General features: G+C 39.9%; 1 protein-coding gene across 7 annotated transcripts in view; it reads left to right on the top strand.

Annotated features, from left to right (window-relative positions):
• The first annotated feature begins 39 nt into the window (after nucleotides 1-39).
• The window catches only part of ERAP1 (endoplasmic reticulum aminopeptidase 1), a 129,572-nt gene continuing 107,092 nt past the window's right edge, over nucleotides 40-22,519 (top strand). For 4 of the 7 annotated variants that reach the window (XR_014015642.1, XR_014015643.1, XM_081231837.1 and 1 more), the window contains exon 1: nucleotides 228-465. Coding sequence is in view for 5 of the 7 variants with exons in the window: in XM_081231832.1 (XP_081087958.1) it covers nucleotides 322-465 (144 nt within the window). In the remaining 2 variants the exon portion in view is untranslated. Of the gene's footprint in view, nucleotides 50-227; nucleotides 466-22,519 lie in introns of those variants that run through there. The other 3 variants (XM_081231838.1, XM_081231833.1, XM_081231835.1) reach the window with 2 other exon arrangements.

Raw genomic sequence — 22,519 nt, 5'->3', positions numbered from 1 at the left:
GAGAGAGAAAGTGGGGAGAGGGAGAGGGGGAGAGAGAGGGAGAAAGCGGGTAGACAGAGAAAGCGGGAAGAGAGAGAGAAAGGGGGGGAGAGGGAGAGAGAGAAAGCGGGGGGAGGGAGAGAGAGAAAGTAGGGAGAGGGAGAGGGGGAGAGAGAGAGCAGGGAGACAGAGAGAGAAAGCGGGAAGAGAGAGAAAGCGGGGGGGGGGGGGAGAGAGAGGGGGAGAGAGAAAGCGGGGAGAGAGAGAGAGAGAGAGAGAAAGGACACTTTGGAGCTCTGCTGAGAGCTCCCTTTGAGTATTCAGCTGATCACTGAGCAGCACATGCATGTGCAGAAAATACCGGAGCCAGAGACTGAACCACTGGAAAAGATTAGAGGTCTTGGCGAACAGCGCGCACACAGAGCTCGTGGAAGTGGAAGGACCTGCGTCCGCCGGTCAGCTTGGAGAACCTCAAGATGCCCACAGGTCGAGTACCCAGAGGTGTCTTGCCTCAGTAGTTGAGAGCAATTAGCCCTAGATAAAGTACTGCTTCAGTCCCATTGAGCAAATCTTAAGGCAAGATCCAAAAGGATCAAATTGTTTCCAGGTAACTGTGTCCCAGCACAAAGCTCAAAAATATTAGAGTAATAAAAAAAAATCCCCTGCCCAACTATGTAAAAAAATGATTAGTGGTTTTTTAATAAGTTGGGTTTTTTTTTTTTTTTTTTTTTTTTACTCATTGCAGCAAAGGATAATATACATGGTGGGGAACCATGGGGCCCCTCAGGTGTTAGGAACGACTTATGGGATGTGGGAGGGCTGTCGAAGCAGGGCTTTGTTTTGGTTTAGATGTTCTCAGGAAGGGGGGTAATTCTATGAGTAAGCATCTTAATAAGGAGAGAAGAGCAGACCAAGCCTAAGGCTGTAACTGGTAAAGAAACAGCTGTCACTCATATCAGTCAGGATATGAAGGTGTTTTGTCATTTTTGTGGCTATGACAGTGTTCATGTTTTGCCTGTGTTCAAACATGATTGTGGAGTCAGCTTGTTTTTGTCTTCATCCATCATAGTCTCAAGAGTGGTCTTGGCTGATGGTGATGTTCCATGAAATTATTTATGTTTGACAGGAGAACACCAAGGCTGCTGTGAGTGCCAGTTCATCTCTAGGATGTCAGGGACTGCTTTTCTCTTTCTCTTTATGCTCAGCAGGTCTTGGACTCAGATTTTGTCTCCCTTGGTTCTGTGAGGCTATCAAAACTTAGCTCAGGGCTTCCCTGGTGGCACAGTGGTTGAGAGTCCGCCTGCCGATGCAGGGGACATGGGTTCGTGCCCCCGTCCGGGAAGATCCCACATGCCGCAGAGCGACTGGGCCCGTGAGCCATGGTCGCTGAGCCTGCGCGTCCGGAGCCTGTGCTCCGCAACGGGGGAGGCCACAGCAGTGAGAGGCCTGCGTACTGCAAAAAAAAAAAAAAAAAAAAAAAAAAAAAAAAAAAGCTTAACTCAGCTCCTGGGTTTCTTTTTCCAAACCTGCATACACCCCAGGTGCAAAAGAGCATCCTTAAATACCTCTTGGATTTCCGTTCTCCCTTGAGTCTTGGCTTGATAATTCTGTCTTTGATGCTTTAAAGAGGTTTTCATATTTTGTCAGCGTTTATTGTTGTCTTGAGTAGAGGGAGGTTGGTCCAGTTACATAGCCAGCCATTATTGCAAGTGGAAACACCCTCCCCCTGCCCTGGCCCCTCCCCATAGACTTCCCTAAGCCTCAGAAAGGGTCTTACTAGAACTTTTGCCAGGTCACCATCCTCATTTACCAAAACTGTTTCAGTCTCACAATATGTCTGATCACTATGCAGTAGCTCCACAAAATTAATGGTCGGAAGATTAAATAGTTTTCCTCCCACTCAACGTCTAATCTTTCCTAACTCAACACTCATCGCCTCCTTCAGCTCTCTCCCTGAACTATCCAGAGAATCATCTAACCATGTTCTTTATATGCAATTTTAACTACAAATACCCTGCCCCTTGTCCTTCTTCCAGCTGGATTGCTGCTCCTGCAACTTTCTTTTATGGAAATTCTTTTTTTTTTTTTTTTTTTTTTTTGCGGTACGCGGGTCTCTCACTGTTGTGGCCTCTCTCCCGTTGTGGAGCACAGGCTCCGGCCGCGCAGGCTGAGCAGACATGGCTCACGGGCCCAGCCGCTCCGCGGCATCTGGGATCTTCCCGGACGGGGGCACGAACCTGTGTCCCCTGTATCGTCAGGCGGACTCTCAACCACTGCGCCACCAGGGAAGCCCTGAGCTAAGCTTTTGATAGCCTCACAGAACCAAGGGAGACAAAATCTGAGTCCAAGACTCAGATGGCTCACGGGCCCAGCCGCTCTGCAGCATGTGGGATCCTCCCAGACGGGGGCACGAACCCGTGTCCCCTGCATTGGCAGGCGGACTCCCAACCACTGTGCCACCAGGAAAGCCCCTCTTTTTTTTTTTTAACATCTTTATTGGAGTATAATTGCTTTACAATGTTGTGTTTGTCTCTGCTGTGTAACAAAGTGAATCAGCTATACCTATACATGTATACCCATATCCCCTCCCACTTGCGTCTCCCTCCCACCCTCCCTATCCTACCCCTCTAGGTGGTCACAAAGCACCAGGCTGATCTCCCTGTGCGATGCAGCTGCTTCCCACTAGCTATCTATTTTACACTTGGTAGTGTATACATGTCAATGCAACTCTCACTTCGTGCAAGCTTTCCCTTCCCCCTCCCGGTATCCTCAGGTCCATTCTCTACGACTACGCCTTTATTCCTGTCCTGCTCCTAGGTTCTTCAGAACCTTTCTTTCTCTCTTTCTTTTTTTTTTTTTTTTAACATTCCATATATATGTATTAGCATACAGTATTTGTTTTTCTCTTTCTGACTTACTTCACTCTGTATGACAGACTCTAGGTCCATCCACCTCACTACAAATAACTCAGTTTCATTTCCTTTTATGGCTGAGTAACATTCCATTGTATATACGTGCCACATCTTCTTTATCCATTCATCTGTCTGTGGACACTTAGGTTGCTTCCATGTCCTGGCTATTGTAAATAGAGCTGCAGTGAACATTGTGGTACATGTCTCTTTTTGAATTATAGTTTTCTCAGGGTATATGCCCAGTAGTGGGATTGCTGGGTAGTATGGTAGTTCTATTTTTAGTTGTTTAAGGAACCTCCATACTGTTCTCCATAGTTGCTTTATCAATTTACATTCCCACCAACAGTGCAAGAGGCTTCCATTTTCTCCACACCCTCTCCAGCATTTATTGTTTGTAGATTTTTGGATGATGGCCATTCTGAATGGTGTGAGATGATATCTCATTGTAGTTTTGATTTGCATTTCTCTAATGATTAGTGACGTTGAGCATCCTTTTCATGTGTTTGTTGGCAATCTGTATATCTTCTTTGGAGAAATGTCTATTTACGTCTTCTGCCCATTTTTGGATTGGGTTGTTTGTTTCTTTAATATTGAGCTGCAGGAGCTGTTTATATATTTTGGAGATTAATTCTTTGTCCATTGATTCGTTTGCAAATATTTTCTCCCATTCTGAGGGTTGTCTTTTCATCTTATTTATGGTTTCCCTTGCTGTGCAAAAGCTTTTAAGTTTCATTAGGTCCCATTTGTTTATTTTTGTTTTTATTTCCATTTCTCTAGGAGGTGGGTCAAAAACGACCTTTCTGTGATTTATGTCATAGAGTGTTCTGCCTATGTTTTCCTCTAAGAATTTTATAGTGTCTGGCATTACATTTAGGTCTTCTATCCATTTTGAGTTTATTTTTGTGTATGGTGTTAGGGAGTGTTCTAATTTCATTCTTTTACATGTAGCTATCCAGTTTATCCAGCACCACTTACTGAAGAGGCTGTCTTTTCTCCATTGTATATTTGTGCCTCCTTTATCAAAGATAAAGTGACCATATGTGCTTGGGTTTATCTCTGGGCTTTCTGTCCTGTTACATTGATCTATATTTCTGTTTTGGTGCCAGTACCATATTGTCTTGATTTCTATAGGTTTGTAGTATAGTCTGAAGTCAGGGAGCCTGATTCCTCCAGCTCCATTTTTCTTTCTCAAGATTGCTTTGGCTTTTCTGGATCTTTTGTGTTTCTATAAAAATTGTGAAATTGTGTGTTCTAGTTCTGTGAAAAATGCCAGTGGTAGTTTGATAGGGATTGCATTGAATCTATAGATTGCTTTGGGTAGTATAGTCATTTTTGCAATGTTCATTCTTCCAATACAAGAACATGGTATATCTCTCCATCTGTTTGTATCATCTTTAATTTCTTTCTTCAGTGTCTTACAGTTTTCTGCATACAGGTTTGCCCTCTCCTTAGGTAGGCTTATTTCTAGGTATTTTATTCTTTTTGTTGCAGTGGTAAATTGGAGTGTTTCCTCAATTTGTCTTTCAGATTTTTCATCATTAGTGTATAGGAATACAAGAGATTTCTGTGCATTAATTTTGTTTCCTGCTACTTTACCAGATTCATTGACTAGCTGTAGTAGTTTTCTGGTAGCATCTTTAGGATTCTGAATAGTAACATGCCATCTGCAAACAGTGACAGCTTTACTTCTTCTTTTCCGATTTGGATTCTTTTATTTCTTTTTCTTTTCTGATTCCTGTGGCTAAAACTTCCAAAACTGTGTTGAATAATAGTGGTAAGAGTGAGCAACCTTGACTTGTTCCTGATCTTAGAGGAAGTGGTTTCAGTGTTTCACCATTGAGAACAATGTTGGCTGTGGGTTTGTCATATATGGCCTTTATTATGTTGAAGTAGGTTCCCTCTATGCCTACTTTCTGGAGAGTTTTTATCATAAATATGTGTTGAATTTTGTCAGAAGCTTTTTCTGCATCTACTGAGATGATCATATGGTTTTTATTGTTGAATTTGTTAATATGGTGTATCACATTGATTGATTTGCATATATTGAAGAATCCTTGCGTTCCTGGGATAAACCCCACTTGATCATGGGGTATGATCCTTAATGTGCTGTTGGTTTTTGTTTGCTAGTATTTTATTGAGGATTTTTTCATCTATGTTCATCAGTGATATTGGCCTGTAGTTTTCTTTCTTTGTGACATCTTTGTCTGGTTTTGGTATCAGGGTGATGGTGGCCTCATAGAATGAGTTTGGGACTGTTTTTCTCTCTGCAGTATTTTGGAAGAGTTTGATAAGGACAGATGTTAGCTCTTCTCTAAATGTTTGATAGAATTTGCCTGTGAAGCCACCTAGTCCTGGGCTTTTGTTTGTTGGGAGATTTTAAATCACAGTTTCAATGTCAGTGCTTGTGATTGGTCTGTTTATATTTTCTCTTTCCTCCTTGTTCAGTCTCGGAAGGTTGTGCTTTCCTAAGAATTTGTCCATTTCTTCCAGGTTGTCCATCTTACTGGCATATAGTCACTTGTAGTAATCTCTCATGATCCTTTGTATTTCTGCAGGGTCAGTTGTTACTTTTCCTCTTCCATTTCTAATTCTGTTGATTTGAGTCTTCTCCCTTTTTTTCTTGATGAGTCTGTCCAATGGTTTATCAATTTTGTTTATGTTCTCAAAGAACCACCTTTAAGTTTCATTGATCTTTGTAATTGTTTCCTCCATTTCTTTTTCATGTATTTTTGAACTGATGTTTATGATTTCTTTGCTTCTGCTTACCTTGGGGTTTTTTTGTTCTTCTTTCTCTAATTGCTTTAACTGTAAGATTAGGTTGTTTATTTGAGATGTTTCCTGTTTCTTGAGGTAGGATTGTATTGCTGTAATCTTCCCTCTTAGAACTGCTTTTGCTGTATCCCATAGGTTTTGGGTCATCATGTTTTCATTGTCATTTTTTTTTTTTTTTTTTTTTTTTTTTTTTTTTTTGCTGTACGCGGGCCTCTCACTGCTGTGGCCTCTCCCGTTGCGGAGCACAGGCTCCGGACACACAGGCTCCGCGGCCATGGCTCGCGGGCCCAGCCGCTGCGCGGCATGTGGGATCTTCCGGGATAGGGGCACGAACCCGTGTCCCCTGCATCGGCAGGCGGACTCTCAACCACTGCGCCACCAGGGAAGCCCTCATTGTCATTTTTTCTAGGTATTTTTTGATTCCTTCAGTGATCTCTTGGTTATTTAGTAGTGTATTGTTTAGCCTCCATGTGTTTGTATTTTTTACAGCTTTTTTCCTGTAATAGGTATCTAGTTTCATAGCATTATGGTCAGAAAAGATACTTGACACAATTTCAATTTTCTTAATTTTACCAAGGCTTCATTGTGACCCAAGATATGGTCTATCCTGGAGAATGTTCCATGAGCACTTGAGAAGAAAATGTCTTCTGTTGTTTTTGGATGGAATGTCCTATAAATATCAATTAAGTCCACCTTGTTTAATGTATCATTTAAAGCTTGTGTTTCCTTATTTATTTTCATTTTGGATGATCTGTCCATTGGTGAATGTGGGATGTTAAAATCCTCTACTATGATTGTGTTACTGTCGATTTCCCCTTTTATGGCTGTTAGCATTTGCCTTATGTATTGAGGTGCTCCTATGTTGGGTGCATAAATATTTATAATTGTTATATCTTCTTCTTGGATTGATCCCTTGATCATTATGTAGTGTCCTTCTTTGTATCTTGTAATAGTCTTTATTTTAAAGTCTATTTTGTCTGATATGAGAATGGCTACTCCAGCTTTCTTTTGATTTCCATTTGCATGGAATATCTTTTTCCATCCCCTCACTTTCAGTCTGTATGTGACCCTAGGTTTGAAGTGGGTCTCTTGTAGACCGCATATATATGGGTCTTGTCTTTGTATCCATTCAGCCAGTCTATATCTTTTGGTTGGAGCATTTAATCCATTTACATTTAAGGGGATTATTGATATGTATGTTCCTGTTACCATTTTCTTAATTGTTTTGGGTTTGTTTTTGTAGGTCTTTTCCTTCTCTTGTGTTTCCTGCCTAGAGAAGTTCCCTTAGCATTTGTTGTAAAACTGGTTTGGTGGTGCTGTATTCTCTTAACTTTTGCTTGTCTGTAAAGGTTTTAATTTCTCTGTTGAATCTGAATGATATCCTTGTTGGTAGAGTAATCTTGGTTGTAGGTTTTTCCTTTTCATCACTTTAAATATGTTCTGCCACTCCCTTCTGGCTTGCAGAGTTTCTGGTGAAATATCAGCTGTTAACCTTATGAGGATTCCCTTGTATGTTATTTGTTGTTTTTCCCTTGCTGCTTTTAATATGTTTTTCTTTGTATTTAATTTCTGATAGTTTGATTAATATGTGTGTTGGCATGTTTCTCCTTGGATTTATCCTGTATGGGACTCTCTGCCCTTCCTGGACTTGATTGACTATTTCCTTTCCCATGTTAAGGAGGCTTTCAACTATAATCTCTTCAAATATTTTCTCAGACCCTTTCTTTTTCTCTTCCTCTTCTGAGATGCCTGTAATTCGAATGTTGGTGCATTTAATGTTGTCCCAGAAGTCTTTGAGACTGTCCTCAGTTCTTTTCATTCTTTTTTCTTTATTCTGCTCTGTAGTAGTTATTTCCCCTATTTTATCTTCCAGGTCATTTATCCATTCTTCTGCCTCAGTTATTTTGCTATTGATTCCTTCTAGAGAACCTTTAATTTCATTTAATGTGTTGTTCATCATTGTTTGTTTGCTCTTTAGTTCTTCTAGGTCCTTTTAAATGGTTTCTTGTATTTTCTCCATTCTATTTCCAAGATTTTGGATCATCTTTACTATCATTACTCTGAATTCTTTTTCAGGTAGACTGCCTATTTCCTCCTCATTTGTTAGGTCTGGTGGGTTTTTATCTTGCTCCTTCATCTGCTGCATATTTTTCTGTCTTCTCATTTTGCTTATCTTACTGTGTTTGGGGTCTCCTTTTCGCAGGCTGCTGGTTCGTAGTTCACGTTGTTTTTGGTTCTGCCCCCAGTGGGTGAGGTTGGTTCAGTGGCTTGTTCAGTAGGCTTCCTGGTGGAGGAGACTGGTGCCTGTGCTCAGGTTGGTGGGGCTGGATCTTGTCTTTCTGATGGGCAGGACCACATCTGGTGCTGTGTTCTGGGATGTCTGTGAACTTAGTATGATTTTAGGCAGCCTCTCTGCTAATGGGTGGGATTGTGTTCCTGTCTTGCTAGTTGTTTGGCATGAGGCGTCCAGCACTGGAGCTTGCTGGCTGTTGGGTGGAGCTGGGTCTTAGTGTTGAGACAGAGAACTCTTGGAGAGCTCTCACCGATTGATATTACGTGGGGCTGGGAGGTCTCTGGTGCACCAATGTCCTGAACTCAGGCCTGATACCAGGTTGGGGCACCAAGACCCTGTGAGCCACACAGCTCAGAAGAAAAGGGATAAAAAAGGAAAGAATTAAAAGTTTTAAAATTAATACATTTAAAAAATTATTAAAATAAAATAATAATAATAGAAGAGAGCAACCAAACCAATAAACAAATTAAGCAATGATAACAAGCACTAAAAACTAAACTAAGATAAACATAAAAATCAGAAACAAATCAGTTGCAGTTAGCAAACCCAAGTCTACAGTTGCTCCCAAAGTCCACCTTCTCAAATTTGGGATGGTTCGTTTTCTATTCATGTATTCCACAGATGCAGGGTACATCAAGTTGATTGTGGGGAGTTAACCTGCTGCTCCTAAGGCTGTGCGGAGAAATTTCCCTTTCTCTTCTTTGTTCTCACAGCTCCTGGGGTTAGGCTTTGTTTTTGGCCCCGCCTCTGTGTGTAGGTTGCCCTCAGGCATCTGTTCCTGCCCAGGCAGGACCCGGATAAAGCTGATTACGGGACTCTTGCTCATTCAGGCCGTGGGGAGGGAGGGGTATGCTAGTCACAATTGGAATGCGGGGCCGAACCTGTGGCGGAAGAGGCCGGCGTGTTGTTGCAACAGCCTGAGGCACACCGTGTGCTCTCCCCAGGGAACTTGTCCCTGGATCATGGTACCCTGGCAGTGGCATGCTGCACAGGCTCCCAGGGGCCTATGGATAGTGACCAGTGCTTGCATACAGGGTTCTTGGTGGCTGCAGCAGCAGCGTTACTGTTTCATGCCCGTCTCTGGTGTCTGTACTGTTGGCCGTGGCTCACACCCATCTCTGGGGCTCGTTTAGGCGATGCTCTGAATCCCCTCTCCTCGCACATCCCGAAACAATGGTCTCTTGCCTCTTAGGCAGGTCCAGACTTTTTCCTGGACTCCCTCCCGGCTAGCTGTGGCACACTAGCCCCCTTCAGGCTGTGTTCATGCAGTCAACCCCAGTCCTCTCCCTGGGATCTGACCTCCGAGGCCAGAGCCTCAGCTTCCAGTCCCCACCTGCCCTGGCAGGTGAGCAGACAACCCTCTCAGGCTGGCAAGTGCTGGTCGGCACTGATCCTCTGTGCGGGAATCTCTCTGCTTTGCCCTCTGCACCCCTGCTGCATCATTCTCCTCCATGGCTCCAGAGCTTCCCCCACACCCACCCCCCATCTCTGCCAGTAAAGGGGCTTCCTAGTGTGTGGAAACTTTTCCTCTTTCACGGCTCCCTCCCAGAGGTGCAGGTCCCATTCCTATTCTTTTGTCTTTGTTTTTTCTTTTTCCTTTTGCCCTACCCAAGTACATGGGGAGTTTCTTGCCTTTTGGGAAGTCTGAGGTCTTTTGCCAGCTTTCAGTTGGTGTTCTGTAGGAGTTGTTCCACATGTAGCTCTATTTGTGGGGAGGAAGGTGATCTCCACATCTTACTCCTCTGCCATCTTGAAGGTCCCTCCTATGGAAATTCTTGATCTACCCGTTACCCTCTAGTTAATCTGTAAACTATGTAAAAGTGGGAGGGCTCATGTTTATACTTCTGAAATTATGTTAAGTTAATTCTCAATTTTATCTAAGAGGAATTAGAGGCTTTCTCTTTCCACCAGTGTAACTTGTTTATACCTCCCTGAAGCCAATAATTGGTATAAAAGTACTCAGTGGAGAGTAGAGATTGATGAGTCTATCTTTGAAATAAAAAATTATCAACTAGAGAAGTCTTGGGTTACAGTGTTAAAGCCATTTATGTGCACTTTAATACTTAGCTCTCTGAACTTTATTGAACTTAACAAAATAGACCTGTCACCTTACTCTCAGAGCAAAGCAGCTTTTGAGTAACCCTAAATTTAAATTCCACATCAATGTCATTTAGTAGCTAACCAACAAATTCTCTTGAGAGGAGAGTAAAAGCAGTGGTAGCTTCATCTAGTGGTGACAAGTGTAACTGCAGAGAATCATTTTTCATAGTGCTTGCTAACGCCTCATGCAAACATACATACTGTGGTAAATAACACAATCCAAAAAGCAATTAGACACATTTACCTAATGTACAACCCAGACCTAAAATAATCAGATTTACAGGCTTGGATTTCTGATTTGTGAATTTGAGGACTAGGGATCAGAACTTATAGAAGTCTACTACTAAATATAATTTGGATACTCGAATAACTGTGCTTTGGGAGTATAGTTTTCTTTATATCAGTGGGGACATTAGCAATGAAGGAATTGTACCTCCCTTCAAACCTGTCCTGGCTGGGTGCTTTAATCACATTTTTCAAATAGAAAATTTTTTACAAGATGCAGATCTTGAGTGATTTTCCTGTGTCTGCAAGAATATTCAGAGACCTCTTCCTTTATTTAGATAAGAATTTCACTCCTTTTGAAGATATAAGGAGGATTGAAGAGGTTACATATCAGTTCAAGGCAAGAAAACCCAGCATTATCTCAGGGACCACACCCTCATCACACCAGTTGTACCTGTTAATTATTGACTAAAAGACCATAGAAAGAGTTCTGGAAAGAGAGAGCACAAAAGGTGAAATACTAAAATAAAATTTTAGCTTTAATCCAAGATTGTTTTCTTCCAGAGGGAAATATACTTTTTATTTTTAGCTCCAAATATGTTTTTTTGGTATTAAAAATACTTGCTACAGAAAAAATACTTACTTTTTTTCCCTCCTTTTTCTTCTTCTTGAGTTAATTAAAAAAAATTTTTTTTAAATTGTGCAACCAGGTTGATTAAATGGACACAAGTCAACGGAAGTTAAGAGGCAACAGTTTCCTGCCCCTCCTCCCCCCATTGCCTTCAATAATGTTGTGTTCTTTCTCTTCATTTTTTTCACCTCCTGTTTTTCTCTGGATCTTTTCTGGATCAATAGTAGAGGCAGGTGACTAGAAGGAAAGGGGAAAAATAATTTTGCTTCTCAGGATACTGCTTACCCAGCTCTGTCTTGGTCCTTGAAGCTCTCCATGTGTGAAATGCTTACATATGTTTTCTCTCATGTGGATTTGTTGTTAATGTTTTTAGTTCTCTGATCAGTTCCCAAATGTCCTTCAAATCACTTGGTTAGATTTCCATATATCTATCAATAAGATTATCACTGAACACACACATAGTTCTATGAATTAGACCTCTGATAAGAAAATTTTTAAAGTTTTAACCTACACCTAAGTAAGTAAGTCACTTTGAAAAGAATAGTATTGTTCCCTTGTTCAATCTATTAAATCTTTCCAGTATTCTAAGGAAGTTACTACTGAACTTGTATCTTTAAGAGACACAAATCTAAACAATGAGATATAATACAGTTGACTCAAAAGCAGAATTCCTTTTCAATGCATTGTATCCCTCCAAGGGTTTATATAAGTCTCTTTTATAATTGATTGACTTAACATTTTGCTTTACAATTATAGTTTGTGAAAAATAACCTTAAACCCTGAAGCATGACTTCTGTTTATCATTTGGTAGAAAATTTCCTTGCAATTTGTACCAACTTTATGCATACAAAAAGTAGCAAAGTAACCCGGAAACTTACCACTATCATCTTTTTTGTACTGAGAAACATATTTTCAATGTACATTCATTTTCCTTGAAGTGCTGAGAACACTGAGTGTTACTTTGAGAGAAGAAGGAAGCACTTATTTGCTAATCTAAGGGAAAACACAAAGACACGTGGGTTGACATATTTGGCATAAGTTAAATAATGTTTAGCTTAGTTACCATATTAATAGGGCAATCATATTGCTTTGGAAGGTAACAGTGTCAAATAACCACCAAACCTTACTTAAATACAGGTGAGGGTGGCAACATTATTTATTTAACAGACATTTATTGTGTATACGTTTTGGCAAAGTGCCATATTAGGTACAACCAGGGAGTGAAACTGTTCTTGTCCCTGTTTGAAGCGTCTGTGTACATGTGAATGTGAATATGTGTATGTGTATGAATGCTTTCACCTTTTAAAAAATCCCAACAATATGTGCACATGATAAGAAATCAAGTAGCAGAAAAGTCACAGTGAAAAGCAGCGGAAGCTTTCCCTACTCCTTCCTCCTTCAAGTCACACTTCCCAGCAGCAACCAGTTGTAAGCTTTTCTGTTTTGTTTTCTGATGGTTTTTACCCTAATTCTAAATAGTATTTTGGACCACTGTATCTTAAAATGGTGTCTATTGACTCCCTGGTTTGAAATATGAAGATTTAGTTCATTTCTACTTTCCTCAATTTCCCCTCCTACTCCAAGTTTTTTTTACTACTTCTATTTTAGTTCTTCTGTTACCTTTATATCCTTATGCAATACAAGTAAACCTTGTTTTCTGATTCCCTCAACTTTAGATAGTATCTTTTTGTGCTTGAATATATAAGATAATAATTAGTGAAATTTATTGGGTATTTACTATGTGCCAGACACTGTTCTAAGCATTTTACATGGATTATCTTATTTACCCCTTATAGCAACTCTATCAGGTATCATTCCTAAATTACGATGAGAAAAGTAAGGGATGACTTGCCCCAGGTCACAAGGGTAGTAAGGTGGGAGAGGGACCAGGCAGGCTGAATCCAGACCCACAAAGCTCCACTGTTTCCCACATGAGGATATTCTCTTCCCCCCTTCTCTTCTCCCCACTTCCACTCCCATCTTCTACCAAGCAGATCTTCACTTTTACAGTGTTAAAATAATATTTATAACCTGTCATATAATCATATTTAAATATTCAGCTTTTTTCCTTATAGGTCAGCTCTAAAGGTTGAAAATCACTAAGTACAATTATATATTGTAATTATGTAAATATCATTCCCAGCAGAACCAAGAAGTGTGCCAGGATTACATTTTCTTCTCAATCTCTTGAAATATTTGAAGTCCTTCCTTCATTCATTTCTTCATTTATATGCTGAGGAAACATTTTTGAAAGCTTACTAAGTTTTGGGATTTGGAGAAAGGCGGTAGAGATGAATACAGTAAGAAATACAGTGTCGTCCAGCCCCATGCCTCTGCCCTTAGGGATTTATGTATAGAAGTTATAGTATACCTGGGGTCAAAGAAGGCTTTGAGGAGAAGAGGGAATATAAACTGGACCTTAAAGGATGATGAGAATTTGAAAAGGGGAATGATACAAAATGAGTAAAGTGATAGGAAAAAAAAAATCCCATCTCTAAAAGATGAGATTGCTAAGTTGCCTTCTTCGTATAAGTGGTTTGCACTAGATGAGTGTGTTGACGAAAATTCAATTAACAATCAAGGTAAGAAGAAAAAAAAGAAAATTTTATTCAAGCCAAATTGAGGATTATAACCTGGGAGACAAACTCTCATAAGCTCTGAGAACGCTTCAACTGGTCAGAAGGTAGAGATGCAGTTTTATACATTTTTGGGACAAAGAATTATGAATTATGTTGACAGGTTAACATTATACATAAAGTTCATCAGAGATGTTTTGGTCAGGTATGCATAGACAGATTGAGCCTTTAGGTCAGTGCGACCCCTGTACAGGATGAAAAAGTAATATTAATCTTAAAAATAACAACTCTGGCATCAGGAAAAAGGGATATCTTCCTGCCTTAAGGAGGTCTGGTTAATATATAGTGTGGATGCACATAGCATGTTGAAAAAGGCCCATCACAAATGGGGGCATGTGTGTTTCAATTCTGACTTAGTTTGATTGTCCTGCCATAGAGAAATTTATGATTTTTCCTCATTATTCCCCCCCTTTGGAGCATAAATCTTTCAATAGAAAGTGTTACGTGACCAAACGTTTGGTCCCTTGCTGCCAGGGTGGTTTCTCACCTGCCCTGAATCCATGATGTTCCTCTAAGCTGCGACTTAACAGCCCAGTTTTTTCTTTCTTTTTCTGGGGGTTATACTAGTAGAATGCTTGGCAAGGACTGGATTGTCAATTCTAGGATGTCCAGTAGGACTTATGCCAATTTTATCCTATATGTGCATTGTGTGTGTCCATTATCTTAAATAGAACTATAGATATGATCAATAGTTTCAAATCGTTTAAGCATTATTATTTTAGTTGGAGTTTTGAACATACATTGAAAAGCACAGGGATTACTACTCTGTAAATAACGTAGAACACAATCAGTATAGCCAACAACAACAATAATAAAGTCATGAACAGAGATTAAACCATAAATGCCAGCACTGAATTATTTACCTGAGATTTCATATAGATTAGGAAGGGGATCCTTCAATACAGAGATTTGATTTTTCATGTGTCATTAGATGAGCCATATTAGAGGGCTCATCTAATACAAAAATGCAACATTCAGTTTGGATTAGAGCATAAATTACCCCTCGTAAAGCTGCTTTAAAATTAAGAGCCATTCAGTTTTGTGATATTGTTTCCCTCATCATAGAACTTTAGAATTGAGTAAAATTAATCAAATGTAGTAAACAAGCATAGAAGGATATGTTGATAGGGAAACATTTTGTGGATTGTGCACTTGATCAATCATCTCAGTCCGCTGTGCAATCATTGTACACCAATGCTTTTGGTAGTAGACTTGAAGCAAGCGGTGATACATGCCATGTGTAACTTGATAGCTAGGAAAAGAATAATGATACTTATTATGAAAATAATAATCATTTCTAAAGCAGAGCAGAAAATGTTGCCTAGTTCTGAAGGGAGCCAAATAAACAGATCATTTAAAGGGTCAGTCTTTCTTACATCTTGTAACCATTTTGCGTTTTGGAAAATTTTTTCTAGGAGCATCTCAACTTCTCCAGAGTTATTGATATAAGTGCAACAAACAATGTGAGCAATAGTACAAACACTCCCTTTTTTGGCCATTAGAAAATCTAAGGCGATTTTATTACCTAATGCTACTTGGGCTAAGGAATTTAGGGATGTCTGTTGTGCTGCAATGCTTTGTGCAGTCTCTTTAGCCATTTGACCAATGGTGGCTGGTAGATTTCTGTGCCTATCCCAGTTTACATATACTCCTGCACTAGGAACTAATATTCCCCAAAGATTTTGCCACCAGGTACCTTGGTATCCTGCTAGTATGGATGGATCTCTTGACTTTATTGAGAAGAGAATGGAGGTCCATCTGTCTCTTTGTATATACACAGTGGGGTAACATAACATCCCAGTAAGCATAAACTTTCTACCTGCTAGCTGTTAAGATATTTATATGCCCATCCTTGGGAAGGTGGGTCAATTCCAATATCACATATGGAGACAAAATCTGGGGGAGCACAAATGATTCCTCTCAGAGTGCTCTCATTGATAGCTTCATCAACTGGAAGTTTTGTTAACAGATTAAATCATGGGTCACTTTTTTTGCAAGCTTTCCAAAATCTATTTTTAGGATATTGGATGTGGGAGAGTTGCTGGCATAAGTGACTTGTATTTTTCTCTTTAAGATGTTTCTTAATCAAGTAAGGGACAGAGTGGTCCTAGGGTAAGTTGTGTCCAGTCTCTAAGGACTTAGGATAGTGTCAAAGAAAGGATGGACATATTAATATGTTGGAGAATTTGGACCTGAAAGGTTAAGCCAGAGGGAAGCCAATCTAAGTAAATGGTAATATTAGGAACATCTGAAATCAGTGATAGGAATTACAAGGGGTCTAAATCAGCCTTGAATTGAATGAGAAATTTGATAAAAATCCAACAATCAGTTAGATTGTCCCTGGTAGCCATACTTTGTGATAACTTTACTAAAGAGTTTTCTTTCCATCTGAAACACTCGGGCAAAAACACAGCTAGAAATAAATCAATAACTTTCAATTTTGATAGACATTTGGTAAATAACACAATTTGAAAGAGTAAGATAGGTCTTAAAGGCCTGGTCTGGACTCTTAGGTTAGCTGTCTACCACTGTTGTTGTCTTCTTCTTGTTCTGGCTTGGTGGTAGCTGTCTTAGTCCAAGCCAGGTGTCAGGAACAGTCCCAGCCAGGTGTCATGAGAGGAGGCCTTTTTAGGTGAGAAATGTGAATCCAAGAGCTTAGTCCTTTAAGTTTTGCAGCACAGGGATTTGTTTGTAATACCTGTTATGGTCCCTTCCAACATGGCTGTAAAGAGTCCTTTATTTGATGTTTTTTCCCAATAGATAAAATTTCTAGGTTGTAACCTGTGGTCCTTAAGGTCTTTGTCTCCTGGGAGCTCACTGTGGAAGGAATCAGTTGCTAATATCTCATTTTCTTTAAGCACTTTGATGAATCCCTGACAGTAATATAAAATATCCCCTCGAGGAAATGCCGGTTCATACGTAACTTCATCTAAATGCATAGGTCACCCATTAATTATTTTAAAAGGAGGCAATTAATGTTTATCAAAAGGGGTAGACCTAAAGTTGAGGAGTACCAAGGGAAGAGCTTTTGGCCATGGAAGATTAAAAGCCTCTGAAAATTTAGCCAATTGTGCTTTAGTACTACTATTTGTCCTTTCTACCAACCCTGAGGATTAAGGGTGATAAACACAGTGAAAATGCTACATTATCAGCCAAATCTTACAAATGGATTTAATAGTCTGTCCAGGAAAATAGGTTCCTTAGTTGCTATGCCACTCAGAAGGAATTCCCCAAACTGGAATTATTCTTTCCAGTAGCAGTTAGCCTACTGTTTCTGAAGCCACCTCTTGAGGCTGCAAAATAAATTTCTTAAGTTTCATCAGAATCATGTTTAAGTAGGGGGCATTCTCGAAACTGGGCAGGGGCAAGGCTTAAAGAATCTTGTTTAGCTGCAGCATCAGCCGACTGATTCCCTTTGGCTTCCACTGATTCAGATTTGAAATGTCCAGGTATTTTAATGATAGACAGCTGTTTGGGAAATTGAATGGAGTCTAATAGTTTTAAAACTATCTGCCCATTTTTTATGGTCTGGACAGAAGAGGTGAGAAATCCTCTTTGTTTCCATAGCATTCCAAAATCATGAGCCACTCCAAAGCTTAGTGACTGTCACTATAAATATCTATTTGATCCTTGGATAATTGACAAGCCCTAATTAATACAACCTGTTCAGCTTGTTGAGTCAATCTGATGTCTGGTAAATAAGAACTTTCAATTATTTATACCACTTTCAATTATTTATACCATCAAGGTTATTGTGCACCCAGTTTGATAATGCCCCTTGTCATCCTTTAAATAGGATCCATCCATAAACCAAATTAAATCAGTATTATCAATGGTAATTCCTTTAAGTCAGTCCTAGGAGTAAGAAGTTAGGCAGTTAGCCTAATGTGGTCATGGTTGTCATCATCTTGAGGTGCTGGAAGCAAAGTTTCAGGGTTACAGTGATTACATGGAGCAAAAATAATATTGGGTGAAGAGAGTCACAATACCTCATAAGAAGCCAGTTGCCTCACAGAATAGTGCTGAGTAAGGTGAGAATTTAAAAGAGATTCAACTGAGTGAGGAACATAAATAGAAGAAAACCCATTAGAAATTCTTCAGTAGCTTTGCATAAGAGAGCTGTCACTGAAATAGTTCTCATACAGGGTGGGAGACCATTTGCCACCTAATCTAACTGCTGACTATAATAATCTGTGGATCGATGCTGGTTGCTGTACCTCTGAATTAGTACACCCAGGGTGTTTCCTTTTCCTTCATGCCCAGAGAGAAAAAAAATGGTAATTTATAATTAGGATGGCCTAATGCTGGAGCTTGAGTCAATGCAGAGTTTTAAAGTGTCTACAGCCTTTTCTTCTGTCATCCATTCAGTGGGTCTGCTTGGTCAGATTTAAGTAATGCACAGAGAGGCTGGGCAACAAGGGGAAAAGTAGGTACCCAATTCCTACAATATCTGGTTAGACCCAGAAATCTCCTCAGTTGCTTCTTTGTTTTGGGAAGTGAGAAAGCTAGGATTCCCTTAATTCTACCAGGATCAATTAACTATTCTTCCATAGATATCAAATGACCTAAATATTTCATAATTGCTTAACAGAATTGTAGTTTGTCTTTGGAAACCTTAGTTCCCTTAGAGGCTAATTGGTGTAACAGATGGATGGTATCTCTTTGGGAGTCTGTTCAGTTCCAGAACACAAAAGCAAATCATCTACATATTGAATTAAAGCAGAGCCATTAGTAAAGTGTACATCAGCCAAATCAGCTTGAAGTATTTGAGAAAAATAAGTAGAGCTTTCAGTATAGCCTTGGGGCATAACCGTCCAGGTATACTGACCATCTTCCCACATAAAGCAAAGAGCTATTGGCTTTCTTCTTCCACTGGAATACTAAATAACATATTACCTGAAAAACAACAGGTAGCTGCTGGAATGGCTGAGAGCAGGGTGTGAGGGTTAAGAACCACAGAGTCGTAAGGGATCACAATGTTATTCACAGTGCTCACATCCTAAACAAATCTCCAGTCTTTTCCATTTTACTTTCTTACTGGTAAAATGGGGGTATTGCAAGGACTGGTACAAGAAATTACAAGTCCCTTCTCAAGGGATTCCTGAATAATAGGTCTTATTCCATTTAATGCCTCTGGTTTAAGTGGAGATTGTCGAATATTGCATGGAAGCTTGGAGTTACTGATAGTTAGGAGTGGCTGTCTTTATTTTCCCAATATCTGGGGAGGAAGATGACCATAATTTCTCAGGCACTCATAATAGTAAATTGTTAATTTCCTCCTGACCTGTTTGAGTTTTTGTTTTCATAACCAACAATTTCTCAGTAATCTGATCTGTATCTACATCTTCTAAATCTAAAATCATTTCACCCTTAGGTGAAAAAACAATATGGGCATTATATACCTCTAAAAGGACTCACCCTATCATATGAATTGGAGCATATTTCACCAAAAGAAACACATGTTTTCCTGTGATAGTTCCTAGCTGAAAAGTTACTGGCTCTAATTTAAAAACTCGCATAGGAAAAATTGAAACCTCTACCATTTGAATTCATTGTTTACTCGTAGGGAAAGGGCAATGAATAAAGACTTTTGCCAATCCATTCTCTTTGGGAAGACTTTTGGTTTAGCCTGATATAAGTTGTGGGCAATTTCTCTACATTTCTGGTGGTCTGCAGCCTCATGTTTATGAAAATCTTCCATAGGCATCTTTTAATTTAACTCTTTGAGCCATTCTTTTGATTTACTTTCAGAGATTAGTAAATGTACGAGCTGGTACAAGTCTGACTATCCAGGCTCATAAGTTCTTACTGTAAGATCTAATTCTTTAGTAAACCCCAAAGGATCCTATAAAGGATCTGGAAAATCCTTAGTTAAGTTCTGCCTTAGTCCAAGGAGTATAGGTAAGAGTGGGTTCCCCTCTGCTTGTGGGCTTCTCCTTAAAGGGAGCTGCTATTACCTTGGGCTGCTTTCATGTTCTCCCTTGGACTCAAGAGATTTTTCTTCTGGTATTAGAGGAGGGAGAGCGGGAAGGTCAGGGATAGGGAAAGGAGAGGATACAGAGGGGAGGGGGAGGGGGGTAAAGGGGAGGATGAGGAGGGGAAGGAGGAATGGCTTCTGAGGTTATTTCTAATTTTGCCGCCGTTACTAATAATTTTCAGTTTGTCTCATTCAGTCAAGCCACTTATTATTTCCTCACGTTGAGGCTTCCAGGTACCAATTAAACATGCCTCCCATTCTGGTTGTTTGATTCTATAGCTGGCTTTTTCTAATTGAGTGTACAAATAAACCAGTTTAGGTAAATCCGAAGTGCCTCATTTTGGCCATCTCAGGGACAAGTTATCTTTGGTCAGATCTTCCCATTTAGTTAAATACTTGCAAGTGTTAATCCCATAGGTGTTATAATTAAACCCAACTGGCGTTCTCATATGTGGCTGTCTGTCAGGTTGCTGTACTGCCTTTGAAGCATGCTTTCCCATTATTAGGTAGCCTAATTCAGATATGATCTGAATAACTTTCTAAGCACAATGTGATGGATTGGTTGTGTGCTGCTTCTGAGTCTAGCTCTCCAAGGAGTTACCCTGGGTTGGTTTGATTCTATTACGTCTCAGTTTCTTCTTCCAACAGTCTAAAAGCACTGTGGGTTCTCTGAGCACTAGGTGATGAGCCTCTGTCACGTTCTCTGGAAGAGCAGTGTTTACTTAATGTTTGTAGTGGGGTTCTCTGTGGGACCACTGTACATCACCAGGATTAATCCTCAGCCACTTCCACTAGGTTCTCAGTCATCTGAGGATACTTTGTGGCAGAAAGTTTTTGTGTTTTTTGAAGAAGCAAGTGTCCCTTTTCTTCAGAGCTGAGCAGGCTCAGTCTCCCATTTCACTAGCAAATGATTTGTTCAGACCATATATCAACTTGTTTTTCAATTTAAGCCAAATTTAACAAAGATTAGCAAAATATGTTTTCCTAGCTGCCTGCCTAGATCCCACTAGGTCCCTGCCTAGGAAAATGTACTGGTGCCCCAGAAGACTTCAAGTAAAAACAACTCAAACAAAATTTTTAGGATTGTCACTTAAACAATGATATCCTTATATCAGGAGAACTCACCAGAATACCTGAGAGATACTGACGAGTTGGTGGGGCTCAGTGGGCCTGTGCTGGTACTGAGCACAGGTTCCAGGCATCCTCCAGGTGTCCTCTGGTGGGTGTCTCTGATATTCTGCTGACTACACCATGCAAATGTCTACAAAACCCAATTAACAATCAAGCTAAGAAGAAAAAGAGAGAATTTTATTCAAGCCAAACCAAGGATTATAACCCAGGAGACAGATTATCAAAAGATCTGAAAACTGTTCCACTGTTTAGGTGCTAGAGATAACAGTTTTATTCATTTTTGAGACAAAGAATTATGTATTATATTGACAGGTTCACATTGTAATAAAGTTGATCAGAGATGTTTTGGTCAGGTATGTACATACAGGGCGAGCCTTTAGGTCAACGTGACCCCTGTTCAAGATGAGAAGGAAATGTTAATCTTAAAAAATACAGTGCTGGTGTCAGAAGTAAAGGATCATATTTCTCAAAGGTTGATTATAGCCTCCCGCCTTGAGGAGGTCTGGTTAATGTATAATGTGGATGCACGTTGTAGGTTGGGACAGGCCCGTCACAAATGGGGGCATGTTATGTGTGTTTTAATTATGACTTAGTTTGATTGTCCTGCCATAGAGAAATTTATGATTTTTCCTTGTCAAGTGGCAGGTATAATTAGATTCTGGTCCTATGTGGCTTGAAGAACTGATGAAAATTTCCATGTAGAAATCAGTGGGTGATTAGAAATGTGATCAGAAATTCATGAAAAATTCAGTGCTGGAAATCACATTAAAAGGTTATAAAGTCATGACAGTGGATAAGTCTGCTAAGAGAAAGTAGAGATCAGAAAGAGGAAGGAACATTTAGGGGGCAAGGAAAGGAAAAGGGAATAGAGAGCTCAGGACATGGGGAGGATCCCAAGAATATGACACAGCAGCCAAGGAGTGATCAGGAACAGCAAATGAAAGATCTATGAGGATGATGATTGAGAAAAACCCATTGGATTGGTGGCTCAGATTACACCTTTTAGAGACCACTTAGCCTCAGAAGAAGGTGAAGGCTGAAACCACACTGCAGAGAGTTAAGAGAGCATATATGTGGTTAATTAAGGGAAAACAGCTAATGGAGAATGTAGATGACTGTTTCCAGGAGCTTGCTGTTAAAAGGAAGAAGAAAAACAGGACAGTGGTTGGGGAGGGGGTGTGTGGCCAGAGGTTGAAGAAAAGATTTTATTACAGTAGAAGAAACTTGAACATATTGTTGAACAAGGGAAAAGTGAGGAAATGACAGAGGAGTGAGATTCTGAAGGAGGCACATGGAAATAGGGTAGAAGTTTAGCTTTGGAGATAAGCCCATAAAATAGGCCTTGTGTGTTTTTCTTAAGTGCATTGGAAAGCCACTGGAGGATATACAGCAAGAACGTGACATGATCCAATTTGCATTTTGAGAATACCATTTTGCTGTATGGAGGCTAGATTAAGCAGGAGACGACGGTGCTTATCTTAAATATACACACCCAATACTGGTATTAGAAATGTGATCAGTGGACTTTTCAGTGTATTCCAGAGTGGTGAGTGGGTTGGAGGAATCATAACTTGAAACCTGAAGCTCTAGAATCCCCTTCCACATTTCTTAAGTTCCAGAGTGCTATGTATAAGTAAGTGGCTTCTCTAAGTGCTGATGTAGAGTGTTACCTAACAGAGTGGACTTTGACAGCAGACAGTTTTGGATACAGTTCTTCGTTCTGCCATTTACAAATTGTGTGATTTGAATTACCTCTCTGAGACTCAAATTCCTTCTCTGGAAACTGCAGATAAAAACTGCTTACCTCATTGTATTTTTATGAGTACTAATGAAATATGATCAGTCTCTCAACAAGAGTCATAC

This window comes from Mesoplodon bidens (genome assembly GCF_964165515.1).
Source record: "Mesoplodon bidens genome assembly, chromosome: 4".
Lineage (NCBI taxonomy): Eukaryota > Metazoa > Chordata > Mammalia > Artiodactyla > Ziphiidae > Mesoplodon > Mesoplodon bidens.
The sequence above is the reverse complement of the archived record's forward strand: the minus strand, read 5'-3'. Positions and strand labels throughout refer to the sequence as shown.